This window comes from Sceloporus occidentalis, unplaced genomic scaffold (assembly GCF_023333645.1).
Source record: "Sceloporus occidentalis isolate IW3139 unplaced genomic scaffold, rSceOcc1.0.p SCAF_1, whole genome shotgun sequence".
Lineage (NCBI taxonomy): Eukaryota > Metazoa > Chordata > Lepidosauria > Squamata > Phrynosomatidae > Sceloporus > Sceloporus occidentalis.
Genome location: NW_028316981.1, coordinates 240,357,870 through 240,381,816, shown reverse-complemented (window position 1 = coordinate 240,381,816; position 23,947 = coordinate 240,357,870). Strand labels below are relative to the sequence as shown.

Below are 23,947 nucleotides of genomic sequence, written 5' to 3'. Positions count from 1 at the left end.
CTCCACTTAGGACCAAATTAGAAGTGGTTAGACTCCACAGGTCCTCCACTTAAGACCAAATTAGAAGTGATGTTCATTATGTGAATGAACTGTGTAATCAGATCTGGGAAGAATTACTTACTGGGACTGTATCTCCAGGATCCCAGCCAACTGGAGTAATCTGGGATTAGTAATCCAAACAAGTAACTTTTACATACTCTCTCTATATATCAGCCATGCAAACACAGGACTGTAGGGAATCAAGAGGGAAAGTTTAAAGTTGTCTCCAAAGCATTGTATCAACAAAAACCACCACATCTCCAAAGCTTCTATTTGTATGTAAAGGGAAACCGCTAGAAGTGCTAATGGGATCTTCCACTGAAATACCCACTGCAGCTTCAGAGAAGTGGTATGGGAGAATGAATTAAATTCTCCTTCCAGTCTATCTTAATTGCACTGATATACTTATTGAAACTTAAATGCATTGACATACCTATTGTCAAGTCTATTCCAGGTCTTATTCTGAGGCTACCTGCACCTAAACCTGAATTTGGACTGTGTTATGGGCTAAAACTCCCCGACTCCCTAGCCAGCTTCACTGGCCCTGCTGGTTGCAGGATGCTGAGAGTTTTAGCTCATAAAATCACTTTTCCAAACCCTTTAGATGACTAGACAGAATGTATTATTTTGATCTGTATATAATTTCTTGATACAATTATATACAGAATTACTATATTCAGAAATGTTATTTGGGAATTACAACCATAAAACATTTTGCAGAGTTATTATCAATTCCAGATCACAGATCTAACCTTTAAAATTCAAATGGATTTTGTATGAACTAGATACCTACAGTATGCCTTGGTAGCTCATCAGAAGGTACATGATGTGGCAGCCATGCTAAAATTAAATAAATGTTATGGATAATGATCAGATGGAACACAGACTGGAAAATACCCTTTAAAGCCTATGGAACAAAGCTGAGATGTAGATACAACAAAATATTATTAGGCCATTGGGTTTTTATGTTAGCACATGTCTCTGTAGCAAAGCTTACATTTTACAAGTTACATTTTTGGAATCTGTCACAGAGCTCTGGTCTGGCCTTAAAGTACTGATATCTGTCCTCAACCAGCCTTAAGTCTATTGGTAGCTCTTTCCATTGAGGGAGGAAGCAGGATGATATAATGAACTGCCAGGAACCGGTATATATTACCTACATAGTTTCCTTTGCTTTCTTTCCTTGTGCATATAATCTATAATTGGATTATGAGCCTTGTTTTCTTTTTTAGCTCTCTGTAAAGTGCTCGGTTTAACTGCAATACACATAAAAAAACTAAGTGCATGTCACTCAATGTACTTTTAGGCTGCAATCCTATATCCACTTACCTACAGGCATATGAACTCAATGGTGCTAATTTCCAAGCAGAGCTTATTTCCATTATATCTAGGAGTGTGCTATTAAATGTCCTTTTATTGTTCTGCATTATTCGTAAAGTGTTTTGAGTACTCCTTGGATAGAAAGACAGGATAAAATTATTTAAATAAGTTTGAGCACTACTATCCATCATGGGTGCTTCTCAACTTCACAATCCTCTATGAAGAAGAAAAAAAACATACATTGGTCTAATCTAGTCTGAGTCTGCCTTTTCCAAAATGCTTGGGACCAGAAGTCTTGGACACTGGATTCTGGAATCTTTGTGTATGTATAAAGAGATATCTTGGAGATGGGACCCAAATCTAAACATCAAAATTCATTCATGTTTTGTAAATACCTGAAGATAATTTTATACATAATATTGTTAACAATTACGTGCATGAAACAAGGTTTGTGTGCACTGAACCATCAGAAAGCAAAAGTTTTACCATCTCAGCCACCCATGCAGACAAATTTGAATTTTGGAACATTTTCTATTTTTAAATTCTGGATAAAGGATAGAATCATAGAATTGTAGAGTTGGAAGAGACCAGAAGGGCCATCCAGTCCAATCCCCTGCCATGCAGGTTATCACAATCAAAGCATCTCTGACAGATGGATATCCAGCCTCTGTTTAAAGACCTCCAAGGAAGGAGCCCCCACTGTATCAATTAATCCCATTTGGATTACTACATGGGGCTGCCTCTGAAAAGTGTTCAGAAACTCCAGCTGGCCCAAAGAGCTGCAACCAGGTTGTTAACTTGGACTGGCTACAGGGAGCATAATGCTCCTTTGTTGCAACAGGTGCACTGGTTGCCAGTCCATTTCTGGGCACAATTCAAAGTCCTGGTTTTGACCTATAAAACCCTATATAGCTTGGGTCCAGATTAAGTGAAGGACTGTATGTCCCTGTATGAATCCATTAATGTTTTAAGATCATCCGGAGAGGTCCTCCTCTCTGACTCACCACCTTCTCGGGCTCATTTGTTGGGAACAAAGGAGAGGGTCTTCTCAGGGACTGTTCCTAAACTTTGGAACAATGGCTGCTTCTAGACATTGCTCCTAGACTCAAATATGGCAGGATGGCTCCATCCTTGCTATCTTTCCAGCAACAAGTTGAAACATTTTTGTGCCACCAGACCTTTACAAACTGCTGACATTGGGCTTTCAATGTTGTGTTATGCTGTTTTTGAAGTTTTTACGGGTCTGTATATTGCTTTTTTTTTATTGTTTTAAGGCAGTTTAGTATTTTTGTTTCAATATGTACTGCTTTTAAGTGCTTTTATCTTTTTAATTGTATTTTATTCTTTTAATAATAATAATAATAATAATTTGTTTTATTTATATACCGCTATTCCAAAGATCATAGCGGTGAACAGCAAGTAAGCTAATTAGCAAGTAAGCTAATTTGCCCCCAACAGTCTGGGTACTCATTTTAGCGACCTCGGAAGGATGCAAGCCTGAGTCGAGCTTGGGCCCTTTTGCTGGTCTTGAACTCGCAACCTTCTGGTTTTGAGTGAATGGCTGCAGTACAGGCATTTAACCACTGCGCCACCAGGGCTCCTTTTAATAAGGACTTTTAATAAGTCATGTGTTTTAATACTGTACCAGTTTAATTCTATTTTAATGTTAACTTTTGTAAGTTTATACTTGTATTGTTCTTTTAATTTGTAAGTCACTTTGTGTCCCAGTTTGGGGGGAAAGTGGGATATAAATAAATAGAAGAAGAAGAAAAAGAAGGACAAAGTTTGAAATGAATGTGACTTGTTAGTCACTGGTAATGCAAGTTCCCTGTATTTTAGCAGATCTACTCTACTTGGGGACTCCAACTCAATTAAGTTCATGGCATGCTCACAGTCTCCCATAAATCTACACTGAGTTAACATTTTTAATGACAAAAGTTTAAATGACGTGATTGTAGCAAGATGTCTATTTAAATATGAGCATTCTCTTACTGCCTGCATACGACAATGTCCTGTCTCAAGTACAAACCCCCAAATTTCTGTATTTTGCATTAGAATTAATAGATGTGTCTTACATTTGCAGAGCCAGCTATACATCTTCAAAGGGCAATGGGTTAATTTATTTTAAAGTGCTTAAGGCATTTCCAAGAATCAATAGGAGCCCATCACTGGCAGGGATCTCTTTATACCTGTTGTAACCACACTGTCTCCACTTCAGTCCATCAAGGCTTTTTGATTCTGAAGACAGTCAGTACTGATACACTAAGGAGGTTGTGCTGTCTGAAGTGAACTCAGCTACCCTCTTTTAGTGGCATGACAAGAATCTCTGGAGACTGAAAATCTTGGCAATGGGAAGCAAAGGGGTGGAGTTCAAATATTTACTGTAAATGGACATCATAAGATTTCTCTGAAATGAACAAGCATCCATTGCCCCATGGAATTGTACTGTTTCCATTCTGGGATATCTCTTCCTGCTTCATAAGACAAGGAGAACAGGAGCCTAATAGTCATCTAGCAATCTGAAGTGGCTATTATTCTAACTCAACTTCTCACAGCCACCTCAGATATTTTCCCAGCCTGTAAGGCAACAGCCAAGAGGCTCAGAATTATTGCTTCTACAATTGTTTTTGTTCTAAATGGTACATTACTGAACATCAACTTCCTTGAATCTGGCACTTTCCAGCTGTGTTTGGAGTGCAACTGCAATCATCAACAACCAGTATGGCTCCTGAGTCCTGACCATGCTGCTTGAAGAGAATAGGAATTGCAATCCTATACAGCTGGCAAAGCACCAGGTTTGGGAAGGCCGATACAAAGGTTCACATAGGCTTGAGCATTTGAATATTTCAATAAAGAGGAAACACAACAACTGAAGTGTGTTAAAAGAAAACTATGTGAGATGGGGGGGGGACATTTTCCTTTCTCCTTGATTTGTTTTGGATGGCCAAAGAAAACCCATCAAGAGTTAATTGGTAGCTAATCTCATTGCTTTTCTCAGGATATTTTTGCAAGGCAGAGATTAAAATAGGCATTTAATATTATGCAGGATCAGCTGTGTCCATATTAGGAAAGTCTCAGCTCATAACCCTGTACAAGAAAGGATCTTTCCTCCCTCCCCTTGTATTTCTACCCCTTGCGTATGTAGGTGGGAGAGTGGGAGCTTGGGAATGTGAACTTGATCCAGCATTGACCAGCCAGGCAGCAAACTCTTATTGTTCTGGAGATACCAAACATATTTCCTTTCTGCTAGGGATAAACGCGTTCATTCTACACATAACACAGCTTTTGTGCTCAGCAGTGTGATTAACAGAAAAAGGCGAACCACAAAGAATATTTGAGCTTTATTAAAGCTACTATAAACAACACCTTAGGGATCCAATTCATGGGTTTATTCTGGAAAGGGAACACATGTTCCCATTCCAAGCCCTTGCGTGTAATGCTGCCTTCGGTGTACTGTACCATTTTGTTATTGCATTTCTTTGTTCTGGGTGTGTGGGGAAGGCACCAATAACTTTTCCTAACTAGATTTTCTGCCACAGTGTGTTAAATCCAAATGCTGCATATAAATGTGCAATATAAAATTGGCCCTGGTCCATTTTACCTTCCTACAAAGGTAACAGTCAGCTGCAGGTAAGTGATGGCTCAAGCTCCAGGATTAAGGCAGCAGTACGTTTTTCGTCTGGCCAGCAATCAACACCAGACTTGGTGGGAACTGAACAGGCTAACTGTTCGGCTTCAGTGGAGCAGAAAAAGGGGGAAATGGTCTCCAAATGATGGGTTATAAGATACGCTTCCTAGGCAGAAAGTCTGTATTGCCAATTTTTAGAAAAGGTACCAGCCCTGTATAGTTGACGAGATTTTCAGATAGTTCTTTCAGTTTCTCTTACTTGGATTACAGATATATCACATTCTTTTTTTAAAATAAAGTCTGCAAGGCATGAGAAAGAATGAGAAGAAATAACAAATATTAAATCAGAGCAAGAACAGTAACCAAGAATCCGTATTTAGAAAAGTTCCTTTTTGGACTACAATGCAGATGCTACAATGCAAATTAGGGCATGTTTCTAGAGGCATTTTATTTTTAGGGCAGTGATGGAAATAATGTGGCCTTCCATCTGTTGTTGAACTGTATCTCCCAGCATCCCTATTTTAAGGGATACTGGGAATTATAATTCAACAATATCTGGAGGGACACATCATTCTCACCTATTCTAGAGCATAATAAAAGCATTCTTGTCCAAACACATTTGGACTTAGTCAGTTTGTTAGTAACAGATCACAACTGCCATTATGTTATTTAGGCTGCAATCATATACCCTCTTCCCTGTGGCTAAGTCCAATTTGAGCTCAGTATGTCTTTCTGCTGAATAGTCATATATAAGGTGGTACTGATATTCTCACAACCCATCCAAGTGATATCATCTTATGCCTAATAACAGCCCAGTTTATTGCTGATTCTAGGAAGAGATTTCAATTTCCCTTACATTTAAAAAAAATCTTTGTATTAAACAAATATAAAAATAATTGAAAATATTCCTACAAAAATATATCCCTTGCATTAGTCAATGCTTGGTGAATGCCTGGAAGACAGATTTCTAATAGCCATAATTAGGCAATAATAATAGCCAATTATAGCTCAGCCCTAATTCATTTTCCTATTCATAGTGAAATGTCCAAGAGCCAGCCAAAACAAAACCAGACATTTGCTGAAAAGATCTGTAACCAGTTACTACAGCCCAATTATAGATACCCATTAACAGGGAACATAAAGACCATTGTGCCTATCACTTAGTAGAAAAATGTTGTGGCTTTATATTTGGAGGAATGCCATATACCTATATTTCATACAGTTAAAACCAGCAATTGAACATCAGGTTGATAGATTACAGCTTCAGCTTCCTGACATCACATGTTAGTGAATACCTCTGAAGCTCACCTTCACATAAGAAATAAAATCATCACTAGATAAAAATAAAGATTGTTTGAAATTACAATTGCCATCTTTGATTTTACTAGTCCATAATCATTTTTAATTGCTAATCACTTTCAGATGAGCTAGTACCATACTTTGGGATGACACTGATATTGCAGACAGAAATACTCTTAACTAGCAGCAATTAGTTTAAGAGCAAAGGTGATGGAATCAATCACTGAAACAGGAAGAGATGGATGAAATTAACAGGGCTTGAAATTATTATGAATTCATAACAAGCCTTGGCAACGTTTTGGTCGGCTCACCATTGAGTTGCAGTACTACCTGGGTTATCATTGGAAAATGTTCTTGCATAATGGCAGGAAGCCCATTACAGACATTGTGCTGGAATCCAGCAGTCAGCCAGTAGACACAAAAAGTGAATTGTGAATCCAGGCCTTAGGTGGAAGTCTATTGATGTTTGCTCAGCAACCCGCAGCAAGTCTGTGTTTCTTTTCCCAGGAGCCCTAATTGATTCTTGAGAAGTCACTTTATTGAGCCACATTAATATAGTTTAAGGGGAAAAAACAAAGAGGACTTGGAGTATTAATCGTAAAAAGCCCAGGACTATGTTTACTGAAGAAACATTTCCCATATTCATCTGTCCAGAGCTTAGAGTGCTCTTCTGTGACTTCTCTAGAAAATGCTGCCAAATAACATGAGACCCATTTCCTGTAATGGTGCCCCCTGTGTGGGGGAAACCCTCTCCAAAGAGGTTTGTTTGGTGTTTACATTCTGTTCTAGGTGAAGACCTTCTATTTTCTCAGTCATTTTAATACTGTTTCCATTCATCCTGTGAAGGAAGCATTTAGTCTTCATTTTATTTTTGACTCTTCTTTGTCTTTTGTTCCTCACGCTGAGGCTATAGCCACATTGAGGCTATAGCCAAGTTCCTCACACTGAGGCTGTAGCCAAGTTGTTGCTTTTTCTTTATAATATTGCCAAAACCAGACCTTTTCTTTCTGCTTCCTCTGCTAAGGGTTTAGTTCATGCCTTGGTCATTTCCCGCCTTGATTACTCTAATCTTCTTTTGACTGGTCTTCCGTTATCTCATCTTAGCCTGCTGGTTTCCATTCAACATTCTACTGCTAAGATTTCTTTTTTTTTGGCCCTTACCCCACTTCTGACATCACTTCATTGGTTGCCTGCTCCTTCTATTAGTACAAGCTTCTGATTTTAACTTCTAAAGCCCTATATGACCTAGCTACCCCCAGTCTTTCATCTTTCATTATTTTTTAGCAGCCTGCTCGGAATCTACGTTCTAAAGACTCTAAGGTTCTCATTCAACGAAGGGTTTCTTTTTCCTTGGATTTGCTTCATCCTTCCTCACTAGCTGCTCTTCAAACTGCCTCCTTGAATATTTCCAAACTGCTCCTTCTCTCACTGTTTTTAAATGCCAATTGAAAATTTTCTCGTTTTTGGAAGCTTTTGGAGTTTTAATTTAATATCGTTTTATCATCTTGTATATTTTGATATGTATTTGTCACTTTGCTTTACTTATTATGTGTTGCTTTTTGTATAATATGTTTATAATCTGTTTTATAATTGTATTGTATAGTTTTTTATTTGCATTACTCCTGTGTTTTCATGTGTGTGTATTTTAGATTGTACATCCTGACTGCACAACTCAGCTGATTTTTGCTGTTATTTTACTTAAGAAATAAACATTTATGGTGCCATAAACAACAACATTACTGTTGTTGTTGTTATCTCCACATTGTTTTGCGCATACTGTATCTGTATACTGTACTTTATCCCATTATTTTCTTTTCTTCCATTTTACCAACTTATCTGTACACCACTTAGAAAATGTTAACTACTAAGCAGTGAAAACAAGTAATGAACATATAAATAAATGGTATGGAGGAACAACAGTGGGGTTTAACAATACTGTACTAGGAGTCAGGACCACTTTGAACTCCAAGTAACACCAAGTATAAGTATAAAAAGAAATTATAAACGGGGTGGTGGTGAACAAAATTAATGAAGCATCATGAAGTGACCTTATCTTTCAAATAGGAAAGAGGCTTCTAAAATGAAGTCCTTTAGCATAGTTGTACACGTGTGTGTGTGTGTGTGTGTGTGTTGTGTGCCTTCAAGTCATTTCCAAGGTGTTACATTTTCACATTTCATTGGAAGTATAATTGACGACTGATGTGAAATACCTACAACAAACTGAAAACAAATAATTAAACAATAACAATAATTAAATCAAAATTAAGAGAGTCAGAAAGTACCATATTTCCAAGGCCCAATAGAATGCAGTGGCCAAGAAAATCCCAACATATTTGCAAGCCAAAGTAAGCAGATGACATGATAGGACCTGCATGAAGGCCTGTAATGATAGGGTTTAGCGGTATTAACTGGAACAGAACATATGCACAAACATGTTGGCCACTGCGAGGAATTGCTAGTGGTATGTCTATCACCATCATAAGTTTTTACCATAGGTTCACAAGTAGGCCTTCTGATTCTGTTCTCAGGGTGTGGACAGATGGGTATATCTACTTAGAACATGGCCAGTACTATGGCTAATTTTCTTCCCCTGTGACCTCCAGCGGCCACAGGAAGAGCCAAAAATGAGACGGGAAATCCAAAAGTCCAAGTTTTGAATGATGGGTATTTTTTAAAAATGAAATAGTGGAAGGGGACTCGCAACCTATTTAAGAGATAAGAGATAAACCATCATTCATACAGCGGCCAGAAAAGGTGCGGTCTGGACAATCTGGATAGGTTGGTATGGGTAAAGGCAGTTCCATACATATGTATGCCACATATTGTCTAGCAATATACTATTCTAGAGGGCCAAGATCCTTCTATATTGGCTACTCCCAAGGGAGTTCCATTCAGCAAAGCTGAATGGTGGTGTTCATAGCATCATTCCTTAACAATTCTTCTTTAGTTTTTAATGACAGTACAGTATTTTGTTATTTAAAATGATATTTTGCCATTTATAACATGAGGCGGGAGCACAAAAAGAATCTACTTATTAAAATTGTTCCCTCCCATGGCAAGAGAAATCAGCTCCAGACAATTTAAGAAGCTCCTAGGGAATCACATTTGAGGTTATTATGAATCCCAACCTTGAACCAACAGGAAGTAATACAATGGGGCTGTGAGGTTGCAAAGAGGAAGTCCTCAGTTTAAAGCACAGGGACACTGTAAAATATTAAGAGTGCTTTGTCTGGCTGACCTGGTAGGCTGGTACAAAACCTGTGGTTTGTTTGAAAAATATTACCACAAATCAGGTGAGGGGAGCTAAGCAAAATACTCAAAAAACACTGGGAGCAACAGGCTAGCATTATATGGTTCCAGATCAAAAATGAGGAAATTGCAGTTCCAAAGAAAAGGATTAGTGTGGAAGCACAAAAAATAGAAAATCTCCCTTGATATTTGGGTACCAGATTTAATGATCACATTACAATAGGCATGTCTTCTTCTTCTTTTTTAAAGACAAAGTCATTATTTACTGTAAAAATGTAAAACTATTATCAGCAGTGGCAGAGATAGAAAAAGCCAACCAATGTGAATTCAGTCAAGTAAATAAATAAGGTCTAGGTTGGTTGTGACTTGTATAGAGATAGGTGTTTAATGTGAGCATGGCAACTGTGCATCATATTACCATCTTATCACACTGGGAGATGTAGAGGCAAGAAGATGACAGAGCCATGTTGAATGTGGAGAGGGGGCACTTTGTTCGACAAGTAAGACTGGAGAAAGTACAGTTACAAGTAAAACTAGAGAAAGTTACAAATAAGGCTGGAGAAACCATACATGCTGCAGTTCTTCAGATATTTAAGAGAAGCCAGAAGAACAAAAACAAAAAACTGGAAGTGTTTCTGGAAGAGGGAGGGTAGGTCTGTACCATTACTTAATAGGTGCTTTCCAGCTCTAAAATCAGCTGTTTCTGAAGCCACTGTATGTCATTTAAACTCACAGTATGCAGTTACTGGCATTAAATCATTATTAGCTAGTGGAAGATGAAAAGCAGTTCCAGTCCTGTGGTGAGTCACCTCGGAGGCTACAGTACATCCTGATCTGATAAACAGCAAATTCAACAACACAATGCTGTTGACCTTATTTAACCCAGTCCCAGAAGATTTCAGGAGAATGCCCTCCTCAAATCTTCTGTCTCTGACACAAATGTTTACTTTTCAGCACACACATCTAATGTGGTGCACAAGAACATTCTTCTGTGATCTAACTGGAAGATAGACTTGCTACTGTGTGTGGTAAGGGAAAGAAAGGGCTGGCACAAGACATCTGATCTGCAGAAGCTTTCATTAGAAATAAACGAGGCCTGTTTCAACACTACAATATTCTTTTTGACTTATTCTAACAAATGAGGGAGCATAATCATGTTATAATACAAAAATAAATGAAAAATAAGAGTTGCTGCTGCATTAGGATGTCAGTTCTCCAGGATAGCAACCCCAGCTTTATCACACTCATGATGAATGGGCTGGCAGGTTGACTGCCTCCCTCTTGGAGGTCAGGACAGATAGGTGATGTCGGGTAGAGGTAACACCTTGAAGCTAGGGACACACAAACAGGTCTATTCCAAGCTCATGTTATTTTCACTAGATTTGTAAGTCTGTTCTGTCATTTTCTGATAATTTTTAATCGTGGCCAGTCCAGTTTAATCTGTACTAATTTCCATTTCCATATCTGTATATGTTTCCCCTAAAATGTGCATTATATGCATTTGTTAGCTGAGAGCTCAATTGCAAAATTCAGAAAACGGCAGGGATACGTGAAAAGGAAACTTCTTCCTTCCAGTCTATCTTCATCCTGTAAATTTAGCTGTGGCCTGCCTCTTTGAGTCTTTGATGGTAGTAAGAAAAATGTCATATGAGATTGAAGTTAATGACCTGAGTTTCTTGGAGATCAGGTGGGTTACAAATAAGACTGAAAAGAAAGATCTAATCAACAAACTATGCTTTAAAACTGTGTACTCTTACATATTAGGTACTAGATATTTTTAAGATTTTTTTTCCCTGCAAGTCTTACATGGCACCCACAGTGGCCTATGCCTATTTTTGCATGCTACAGTACCTCATGCTCCCAGATCAGTCAACAGTCCTACATACTGGAAGGCTGTAAGTTCCTAATGTTGAAGGTCAAGCAAAAGTTTATTAAGCAGGAATGGTAACTCATTTTTAGATCATGGGGGCATGAACAACTGCAATAGTAAAGCATTTGCAGAATTCACCCTTCCTTCTCCAACTGTGTCTGATATAGGGCTGATGGGGCAAGTGATGGTATCCTCCACTTCTCTGACCCCCTGAACCTTACACAAACTGACACAGAGGTATGCATCTCCATTACAGTAGATCCAAACAAACATGTAGCTAGGTTTTGTTTTTTTAAAGAATCTAGTTGGCATTAAGGTATGTAATAGCACTGATCTAGAGATGGATGCTCAAAATAGTAGACAGCCTACATGCATGCATTTTCCAGGCCCTTAGCTAACAATCAGTTGGTAAAGCCTGCTAGAACCATGTTGATTCAGTCCACCCAACAAGTTAATGTTGTTTTTGATTCAGACTTCTGTGCAATGATTTTGCCACCTAGCAGATGAAACTCCATACAGAGGATCCTGTATGGCAGTTGAGCTTATGAATCAAAGGCACAGTATCTATTTACTTGTCTTATCCCTAATCTAACTGGGGTGGGAATAAGGGCAGATGATGGTCTCTGCTTTGACACTGCCCATCATCTGTCAATGATTCTGCCTAGTATTGATTCCTGTCATTTTATCACTTTATGAAATACATAAAGGAGTTTGAGAGAATTAAACCCTGTTTTTAAGGAAGAGATTTAAAATTCTGGGGTTAACAAAACTTTCTGCAGTTAACACAATGTTAAACAGGCGTGCTAGCTTTCTGAACAACTCTCACTACACATAAAAATAATAATAATAAACACACTTAACAGTTCTGGAAATCCCCTTCCCTTTAGCCATAGTAATTTATAAAAAATAATACTTTCCCTCTTTTCAATGATATCCTAAGTGTCACAAGAATTCCTTAAAGGCAGAGTTTCCACTAAATAATATGTTCTAGTAATAAAATAAGGTTTAAGAGATTTTCCTCTTGGCAATATCTCTTTGAGTAAAACAGAAAATGAAACCTGCAATTGATTTTAAAAAGGTTCCCATATGTGGGCAGTATAAAGGCAAAACAGAAGATGACATTAAAACTGGATTTTATTTTATGCCATACCTGTTACAACAGAGAGTAATATGAACAACATGCTCAACAGACTCATAATCTGAATCTTATTCAGAACAGATCTTTTGCATTTACCTTTGGGATTCCTGAGCAGTCAAGCCACTTCTGGAAAATGTTTTCCACCGATAGGCCATACCTTACAAGAAATTTTAAAAATAACATTGCTCATGAAATATGCACAAAATTTATGCTTAGAAACAAAAAAGAGAGTACATTTTGTCAGAAATCAGCTTTGTAATCTAAACAGCGACTTCTCTAACTCCATTCTGGTTTTGTCCTTTCTAATTAATAACATCTGAGATGATGACACCTGAAAATTAAAGACAGATTGGACTCTGCATGTAAAAAACTAGTGATGAATTCAGTGCTTATAGAAGCTGACAACATACGCTTAAGAAGCTCAGTTTCACTGATGAAACATATGTAAAGAATGAACAGGTGTTCTGCAGTTCTTGTTGTGTGGCGTCTCCTCTTCGGTTTGTGAGAGGAGTGAAAGGTGGAAGTCAGGCTTTATTTCACTGGGGATCAGCTAAATGGATAGCTAAAAACTGTCCAAGAATAATTAAGGAATGTAATTTCAAGAGTCTGAATTCTATGCCAGCCTTCCTCAAACTTCCTCTTCTCTAGATATCTGGCATTTCCCATCATTCTTAGCCTCCACTGAAATTTGTATGCTGGCATACTTGAAGTCTCTGAGAAAGATGCTCCTTCTTACAAAGTGTTTTATGCCTGCCCAGCCCCCTCTTTTTCCTTGTTCTCTGTCTAGTTGGATATTTTTTAGCAGCAGCAACATTGGGAGGATGATGGTGCAGGCTGGAGAAACACAGATACTTGGTGTTGGATTGCTACAGTTTGCCTGCAGGAAACAGTGCAATAAAGCATGATCTAAGAAACAGCCAGATTCTACCCTGGCTGATCCTATTGTAGCTGTGTCAAACAGGCAAAGTAAACAGCTAGTACCTCCAGAATCCCTTACTAAGCATGCCTGAACAGCAAAACAGAGGGAAAATGGGAAAGCCAATAAGTCTCCTTACTATTCCCATCATGTTATAGAAAAGCATAGATCTATAGGGTTTAGAAACTAAAATGGAAATCATAAAAAAGTGGAGGCTGAAAAGATCACCCCTGAACCTATTTTGGAAGACGCCTTCAAGTCATCATCTAGAAAGTTCAGAATATTTTTAGTTATTTATACAAGGCTTTACTTGACCTGAACATTTCATTTCATGTGTAGATATTTTTAGTTTTGAATTATAAAGTTTGCTGAAACATGTTGAGCTGCTCTTCTTTTTTGCAGCACAGGAACCCATCCCTATTCTTCCCATGTTATTTCTGCCTCCACTACCAATTTTCTGTTGAAGAAGTAATGCCTAAGAATACAGATACTTCATCAATTGAGGTATTCCTGTATGTTTTTCTAGATGCTTAGATTCTGAGAAGTACCAGCAGAAAAGGTCGGACAGACCATGTTTTCTCTTCTTCACCCAGCAGCCTCAAAATTCTCTCCCAAATATCAGCGGAAGTAGACTAACAGGGCAGCAGGTACAGCCACCCAATTTTTACTCCATTCCATTCAAATGGATTCCCTGACCTTCAGGAAAAGCTTTGAGGGTATCTTGGTAGGCAGCTAAAAGGCAAGGGTTTGCGGCCAGAAAGCCTTACAATCTACTTTCCATCCCTCCCTTTCCATATCTTGCGACACCTTTGGACTCAACCCAGTATATTTAGATGTCACTGTTCCTTAATTTACTTCATTCTTAACAATTTTGTACCTGGAAGTACTTGAATATAGCAGTATAAAAATAGGAATGGCTACCATAGCTACACTCAATGGGGCTGGCTTCAAAGAGCAACTTTTTCAGATGCCTGGGTACTATCTCTAGCTATAGTGTGTGTGGAAAAAGAAGTAAGTGTGTGTGTATTTGCCTTTGCCTCTGCCCACCTCCTTCCTGATAAAAGAATTTCCACCAATTGCAATTCCACTTCTTGTTCCACTCACACTATAGCTAGAGATAGTACCCAGGTATCTGAAAAAGTTGCTCTTTGAAGCTAGCCCCATTGAGTGTAGATGCGGTAGCCATTCCTAGTTGTATGCTGCCTTTGCAGCATATTTATATTTGCCTTTGCCTCTGCTCGCCTCCTTCCTGATAAAAGAATTTCCACCAATTGCAATTCCACTTCTTGTTGTACCACAGAAAAGCAGAAATAAATTCTGAGAAATGTAACGGACAAGTATGTTAGTTTTGATATATCATGGGTCCAAAACACAGTGCAGAAATAATCCAATTTGAAACCACTTTAACTGCCCTGGCTCAGTGCTAGGGAATTTTGGAAATTGTACTTTATTGTTGCACCAGAGCTCTCTGACAGAGAAGGCTAAATGTCTCACAAAACTACAGTTCCTAAAATTTCCTAGCACTGAGCCAGGCAGTTAATGCGGTCTCAGACTGGATTATTTCTGCAGTGCATTTTGGACCATGGACTCCCTACTGGATACTGCCCACAGTGAATAACCCATTCCACTTTCCCCTAGCTTTTAAAGCTCTTTTAAAAACAATGTACTTTAGTACTTATAAAAGTATGGATAACTATCCATGTAAATCTGTTGTTCTTGGAGGGAATTGTAGTTCCGCACTACAGGGATATTGTTTTTATTGTTCATGGTTTTAATTTTTGTATATATTAATAACGTGAGCCCCCGAGTCTTTTGTTTTAAAAGAAAAAGCCATTAAATAAATAAATTAAAAATATGCAATTCCCATTACAAGTGAATTGATCAGGCCAAAAGCTATGGGAATAACTAATTTCACCATTGTATTGATCTCTAACACTACTAAAGCAGCAGCTGTAAACTGTAATATAGAGAAAAGGTTTTCTAACAAACCGGGCATTGGTCACAAATATCACATCTCAGAACCTAGCAATCTACTGAACAGCGAATATTCTGATTTTAAGGGAAGTGGCAGATAGGTGAGGGGTGTTGGCCCTTTGTCCTGTTTCTTTCCTGTACTCTTCCTGCAGCTCTCAGGCATAGCTGGGGGAAATAGGCAGGGGATGTTTGCAAACAAAATTCTCTAATTTATTTACCTGTCACTGTTTCACACTTTATACATCAACAACTTTGATTTGCCACTAAATGCAGATTTAGTGCTGAGCTGCAACCAATCCCAGATAGTACACATACATACAAGCTACATGTTTGAAAACACTGTTTGTTGCACTACCATGTTAAAGTGCAGACCTATAAAAGTTAACATGTACACAGGCCCAACTCAGGAAAGTATAGGGAAAGTGAAGGAGAAAGAAATGGCAAAACAACTAGGACAACTTGATTCTGTCTCTTCTCTGTCCAGATTTTTCTGCACACAAAATACCTTGACTCCTCATAAATATTTAGATAGGAAGCCAAGCTAAAAGTAAAAAAAAAAAGTACTTCCTGGAATGTCAAAAGAGCTGGCTTTAAAATTTGTTTACAAACTCAGCACTTTCCCAGATGCTTATATAGCCTAACGTAACAAGGGAAACACAACTTTGGAGAGACTTTTAAAACAAAGAATGTGATTCTTTACAGGACTCTCTCACCAAACCATCTATTAAGAATTTTTTTGTAATTCTTAGACTGTTTCTTTGTAACTATTACATGTTGTGTAAAGATAGTTAAATTGTTCTTAACAAAAATTATTAGGAAACTACCAGACAAAGTAAACATTAACTAACACAAATAACTTAACTATGGATCTAACCCAATGTTTTTTTATATGCAAAAGCTGAATCTAGAATACAGCATCTGAAAAACATTCCATAAGGAGAACATACTAAATAGATGCATACCACAAAATAAACCAGCTTGTAGGTTTCCAAAGCATAAGGAAATACTGGAAATAGTCCTCTGTGAATGAGACTAGAAGTGCTGGATACCATTACAAAACTATAATTGCAAGGATTCTGTGCAGAAGGATGGAAGTGAAACAATCTTAAAATTGTTGAATAAATATTCCTATATAGATGAATTTCAATTGTTACCTTATAAACAAGTACAAAATAGCTAAATTCTGCAATATGATGATATACAGTTTAAGTTGGGGGGGACTTGCTTAATGAAAGAGACAATGCATTAAAGAAAAACGTTGAATATGCACATTACAAATATCTAAAACAAATAGTTGGAAGACAACAAAGAGAAGAGAAGAACCCCATCTGACAGTAAAACCCAGACAGCCACATAATTCTTTGTTTCTAAAGCAAGTTCAAGTTACGGTTGAAACTCAGTCTTCCCCAATATGGTACTCTCTAGATGCTTTGGACTGCAAATCCCATCACTCCTAATCACTGACCATCTGGCAGGGGGTGATGGGGAATGTAGCCCAAAACATCTGGAGGGGCCCATGCATAGGAAGACCAGGATGAACTCCAGCACAAGCATAGGGGCAGTCTTCCAGAAGAGAGTTTTCCTTGTCTCAGATTAAATGCAATAGGATGTGGATCTGAGTGATGCATAAGAATGTTCTGTCAATTACTGTAAATAGCTAATTATTACCATATTTTAGAAGGAAAAATATTAACATCTAGGTCACAAGATTTTTTTGCTGAAAAAAGTGTGATAAGTACTTTTATTTATATGTTTGTGAATTTGTTCAAATTTGAACAAATGCAAAATAGAAACATAAAAATGTATAGTGAAGAGCAGTAAAGCTACAGTTGTTCCTCTGTATTCATGGATTCTGCATCCACAGATTAAACCATCCACAGCTTTAAAATATTACAAAATAAATCCAAAAAGCAAAGCTTGATTTTGCCATTTTATATAAGGGACCTCATTATTTTTACGTCATTGTATATAATGGGACTTGTGTATTCACAGATTTTGGTATCCACAGGGGATCCTAGAACCAGTCCCCAGCAGGTACCAAGGGCCCAGTGTAATAATACAATTGTCTATAGATGCCTCAGAAACATGCATTTATATTAACATTTTTTTCAAAATCAGCAAAATTTTTTGCGTGTCCTCTACTTTTTTTTTTAAAAAAAGTGTCCACCATTTGAAAATGTCCTACATTTGTCCCGGTTTATTTATTTATTTAAATTTTTTAAAAAATATTTAATTATTTATTTTTTGGCTTCGGCCCCCCAGTTGTCTGAGGGACAGCAACCCGGCCCCCGGCTCAAAACGGTTGCCTACCCCTGAATTAAATGATGAAACAATTCAAAATGGAATTACAAAAGGAATGGAGTGCCAGAAAGAAAATAAAAATGAAAACAGAGTGGACAGTTCTACTATCTTATCACTTGCAGAACTCCTCAAAATCCTTCATTCTATGAAGTATTTCATTTTCTTTTATTTCTTCCATTTTTTTTAACATTTTTTTCCTATAGAAAAGAATAAAATCATTTTTTAAGGAAAAAATGCAGTTTTTAAAAATTATATTGCAATGGAATGGGAAAAATGAAGATTTGTTTGTCCATCCTATCTATGGCTGCAAGACAGCACAGAGAACACTGAGAAATGTAGCAGTTGGATTTTTTAAAAAACAGACATAACACTATTATTCTTGGTTATGTGAAAGCTATACATCCCAACACTTTTACCACCTGACTTGTAGCAATGTGCCAAGTACCAGGATGAAGGGGATCTATACCTCCACTTGTCTTATTTCACTCTTTCCAGAGAGTCAAGGAAGATAAAAGGGAGGATGCAGCTTTAGAGATAGGGAACTGAGGCCCAGTATAGATGGGCCCTTTGCAGCACGCCCATGACGTGCTTAATGAGACATCTGGGAGATGGGACCTGAGTCCAAACACAACATTCATTTATGTTTCACATAACCTGAATTTTATACACAATATTTTAAATAGTTTTGTGCACGGAACAAGGTTTGTGTATACTGAACCATCAGAAAACAACGGTGTTACTATCTCAACCACTCATGTGGACATTTTTGGATTTTTTTTTTTTTTTTTTTGGAGTGTTGGAATTTTTTGGAATTTTGGAGTATTTCAGATTTTGGAATTCCAGATAAGGGATATTCAACTTGTATTTATTTTCATATAGAACTATCATGATACAGCTGACCCTCTGTTTCCATGGGGAATCCATTCTGGACCCCCTCCGACCCCCCCCCCCCGCAAAAACAGAGGCTTGAATAGGGTGTGCCCCTGTGCATACAGCTTGGGTGCGCGCACCATTAGAAATGACGGAGGCCGCTCCTCCACGCAAAACAAGGTCACGTCTCTCAGATTCGCGAGTTAGGAGGGACAACTGTACTACAACATTTACTGCAGCAACTATGCAGAGTCTATGCAGTCTATTCACAATAGCCAAATAGGATGTCATTGCTGGTGATCACATAATATTGAGCTCATGCCTAGCACAAGGTGTGACAAATATTCATATTGAAAGTAAGAAAGTGTTTCAAAATGGGCAGAAGTGCCTTTGTAAAAAAAAAAAAGGAAAAAGAACACATTACCTCGCTTCACTACATGAAAATGCTGAGTAAACATGCTGGCCAAGGTCCCCCAAAATTGTCTGAGCTCATGCAAAGGTTTTATACTAGTCCAGGAGATGATGATGATGATGATGATGATGATGATGATGATGATGATGATGATGATGATGATGAATAAATATGACAACTACTACTTTTTCCTTTGAAAAGGTCTCCATGGCATTATCACAAATTATGTCTGAAATCTCTTTTGGTTCAAATTTGGTCATAATTTTGCCAGGTGGAATAAGAGGTTGTTGTTAAGAGGGGAAAAGGAAAAGCAATCTTTGGCTCACAGAAGTCATTTTATGGTTCTTTGGTTTCTGGCCAATATGTTTAAATATGTTATTAAATTCAAATAATTATCGTCTTTGATCATTATTACCACACTGCATTTAAGAAGAACAAAGAGTAATTCTTCTCCCATATTCCAGTGCTAAGAAATGAAATTCATTTATTAATTGATGGAAAAATATGGTTGCTATAAGCACAGGAGTAGATAAAAACATGTTTTATATAAACATGATATTGTTATTCTTGGCATCCCATTTTATCTTTTCACCATTAATAATTCTAGCAAGATACTATGTACCTGGCTATAAAGTAGATTATCATAAAATTAAAACCTTGCTCATAGTTTCTGAACAGTGAAGCTACAATAAAGAAAATTTGCAATATTCCTACTGAAAGTTAAAATATTCTTGGCACATTCTTTCATCCTAACGTAGCTTCCTTATACAAATATGAACTGACGAAATCAGGAATTGGGAAGCAGAATGAAGTTTATTCAAAGATCCCATGTATATTAATCTAAGCAAAACAAACTAATTTCACTAAGTAGAAATCTTGAATTCTACCCCTACCCCCCCCCCCCACACACAAACTAAAGGCTAAGTATCCATATCATTTAAGTTATAATTTAAATTTTGTTTAAATGAATGCTAATCACTAGAGGCTTCTAGAAAACACAGTCAAGCATCCTATTAGTAGAAAATATATATTCCTTATGATAGAAAAAGAGACACAAAGGACTGCAGCAACTATAGGACTATAGCACTAAACTCCCATGTAAGCAAAATTATGCTGAAAATTCTGCAACATAGGCTTCAACCATACATGAAGAGAGAAATCCCAGAGGTCCAAGCAGGGTTCAGGAGAGGAAGAGGCCCGAAGGACCACCTTGCAAATATACAATGGCTAATGGAGCGCACATCAGCATGTTCTTTACAGAATATAGCAGCCTTTGATTGCATAGCTCATGAAAGGCTATGGATTGCCCTTAAAGACATGGGAGTGCCAACACATCTGATAGTCCTGATGAGGAATCTGTAGTCAGGAGAAGAGGTTACTGTCAGAATAGAACACAGAGAAACTGAATGGTTCCCAAATGGCAAAGGGGTCAGACTAGGCTACATCTTATCACTCCACTTGTTCAACTTATACACAGAACATATTTAAGAAAACCAGGCTTGGACACAGAAGAAGGAGGAGAGAAAACAGGATGAAGAAATATCAACAATCTAAGATATGCCGATGACACCATAATACTAGCAGACCTAGACAATGAAGAAATAGAAGTAGTAAAAGAGTTCTTATACGTGGGATCAAACATTGATAGTAATAGGGAGTGCAATCAGAAAATCAGAAGACGATTAAGAACGGGGAGAGTGGCTTTGAAGAAACTAGAAAAGATTCTGAAATGCAAAGATATACAACTCAGCCGAAAAATTGGAATCATACAAGCCAATGTATGGATGTGAGAGCTGGACAGTTAAGAAGGAAGATAGGAAGAAAATCAATGCATTTAAGATGTGGTGCTGGAGAAGAGTGCTGAGGATCCCATGGATGGCCAAAAAGACAAACAAATGGGTCCAAGAGCAGATCAAGCCAAAGAGCTCCTTGGAAGCCAAGATGACAAAATTGAGGCTGTCATAATTTGGGCACACCATGAGAAGGGCGGACTCAATTGAAAAAATAATAATGCAGAAAGAGAGGAAGACCACATGCTAGATGGATGGACTCTATTAAGGAGATCTTGGGTATGAGTTTACAGGCTGTAAGCAAAGCAGTGGAGGACAGGGAGTTTTGGAGAGGTCTCATCCACAGGGTTGCCATGGGTTGAGATCAACTGGAGGGGCAGTTAACAACAACAAACAGAGTTTTCTTGGCAAGGTTGGTTCAAAGGAAGTTTGCCATTGCCTTCCTCTGAGGGTGAGAGAATATGACTTGCTCAAGGTCACCCAGTTATTCCCTCCACTGAGTGTGGATTTGAGCCTGAGATAGTTCTCTGTATTAAGGTTATAAACCTTTAATTTGTTTTGGGATGAAACTTCAGTTCCTTCATCCAATACATTTGCTGAGAAAATGATCCTCAAGTCCCTTTAGTCTGAGGCAGCCATTGAAGGGAGATCCAGCTCAGCCATAAGATAAATTGCTGGACCCCTGAAGAAAATCCCAGGATCTGTTGCATGAAATTGATTTCTAAAAATTTCCAAATTAGATTTGGTATCTAACCCGAGATTTCTGCCCCATACAGCATTTCCACAATAAGTTAAACTGCAAAACCCTTTAGGTTAGGATTCATTAACTATCCCCCTCTAGAATAGAAAAAATCTTGTAAGTTGCCCAATAGATCTGACACTTGAGACTTTAGTGGCTTCCAAAAGTTGCTTCCAAGAGAGTTTCTCAAGTGCAACCCCAGGTATTTGAATAAATGTACCAATTTCAAATGCTCTTCGAGATTCTCCTCCCAAAACCCATGATCTTAGTTTTAGAACAGATGAACAGTTGACAACCAACTGTTCCTCTTTACAAAGCCTTCCAGATTTGGCCAACATCCTTTTAAGGCCAATTTTATTCAAAGAAAGCAAAACCAAATCGTCAGCATAAAGCAACATTGAAATCTTGCAGTTACTAATAGTTGAAGGGGAAAATGAAGGGGAGGTCATTTCTGGGATCAAATCATTAATACCGAAATTAAACAGAAAAGGTGCCAGAATACAGCCCTGTTTCACTTCCCAATCAATGTGAATAGGTTGTGTTAAAGCACCATTTAAAACTATTCTCACCTGCAGAGAATTCTCTTGATAAAACAGCTGAATAAGCCACAACAGTCTTTTATTGATATTTGTTTTGGCCTACTTTTGCCATAGATGCTGCCTGTCTACCAAATCGATTGCTGATGAGAAATCTACAAAAGCTGTATAAATAAACTTAAATTTATATATAAGATGTTGCAAAATAAAGGCCTGGTCCAGAGTGCTTCTGTCTTTGCTAAAGCCTATTTGTTCCTCATGAATAAATAGATTGTTTACTGTCCCATTCCAAAAACTTGTTTGAAAGTTAATGTGTGTAAAGTACAGTTGGCCCTCTATATCCATGGATTCTTTATCCACTGATTCAAGCAGCCAAGATTGAAAATTATCTATCTATCTATCTATCTACCTATCTATCTCAAAATGTAAACCTTGATTTTGCCATTTTATATAAAGGGGCACCTTTTTACTATCCATTGTATTTAATAGGACGTGAACATCCATGGATTTTAGTATCCATGGAGGGTCCTGGAACCAAACTCCAGTGGATACTCGGGATCCTGTGCATCAAAATCCATGGCTGCTCAACCCATCACATGCAATGGTGTATTAAATGATGTCTCTTACATGCAGTAATGGGCAAAATCAAGGTTTGCCTTGTGGATTTTTTTTCTTTTTGATCAATATTTGCGAACCATGGTTGGTTGAATCCATGCAGGCAGAATCTGTGGATGTAGAGTCCTTTTCACTCTTACATTCTGCCCATGTAAATCAAGGAAACTATTTCTTTCAACAGAATTTTGGAAGTGTTTTAAAACCAAAGAAGTAGAAACTAATTCTACTATGAGATTATGAATTAATTTCCAGAATCTCTCTCTCGCGCTCTTTCCTGTACACACGTTTCTTCTATAAAACGAATGACAGCACAAGATAATCTAACAGATCATTTAACCACTGCACCACTCACTCACAGTCACAGGGTTGTGAGTTCAATACCAGCCAGGGGCTCCAGGGTCAACTCTGAGGTTGCTAAAATCGGTACTCAGCTTATTGGGGGTAATTGGCTTACACATTGTAAACCACTTAGAGACTGCTTAGTTCAGTGGAATAGAAATGTAGTTGTTATTGCTATTGCTATCATTATCATGCTTGCAACCCAATGTAACTCAGAAGAGTGTTTTGACACTATACGCTTACAGCAGCTTACTACCACGTCATCCTTCATCCTATAGAATCTTGGGGTTTGTAGTCTGGGCAGGCACTTTAAGTTTCATATCACCTTATAACTGCCATGGATCCATCCTACAAAATCCTATGATTTGTGGTCTAGTGAGCTGAAGAACTCTAGTCCTCTCTCATGAAACTTCATCACTGGAACTCTCTAGCAGAGAATACAATGTGCTATAATTGTGTGCAGTGTTTCTACTCTTAAATTCCACTCAACTGAATGGGACTTAACCAGAAAAAAGTGCAAGACTGCTGCTCCAATGTTTTGTTATATATAGGTGCACTATGACCTCTTGGGAAAGCACACAGATGGAAATAGTCTTGTTAATGTTATCGCAAAAAAGCTATCACAAATATTTTACATTTCCTTATTGTCCATGATGTTTCTATATTTATTTATATAAACTGATGGAAGTTTTATATATAAATTTTCAACTCTTAATAACTAGATTGTAATCTCAGAGGTTCTTGATTTCCTGAACATGTTACACATTCTGTTCTTTAACAAACTTATCCCCACCTACCCTTTTAGCTGTGGGATGTCCTCTAATAATAGGTGAAGAAAGTCCTAGAAAAGAGAAAGAAAAATAATTACAATGTAATACAGTAAATTAATAAACACAAAGCCCTCATACACTT

At 37.7% G+C, this 23,947-nt stretch overlaps 1 protein-coding gene across 2 annotated transcripts in view; it reads right to left on the bottom strand.

Moving 5' to 3' along the window:
* Nucleotides 1-23,947, bottom strand: part of AOPEP (aminopeptidase O (putative)) — a 224,257-nt gene that overhangs the window by 95,138 nt on the left and 105,172 nt on the right. For both annotated transcript variants that reach the window (XR_016277370.1, XM_089490878.1), the window contains exons 10-11: nt 23,833-23,876; nt 12,640-12,700 (exon numbers count right to left, since the gene is read on the bottom strand). Coding sequence is in view for 1 of the 2 variants with exons in the window: in XM_089490878.1 (XP_089347004.1) it covers nt 12,640-12,700; nt 23,833-23,876 (105 nt within the window). In the remaining variant the exon portion in view is untranslated. The remainder of the gene's footprint in view (nt 1-12,639; nt 12,701-23,832; nt 23,877-23,947) is intronic.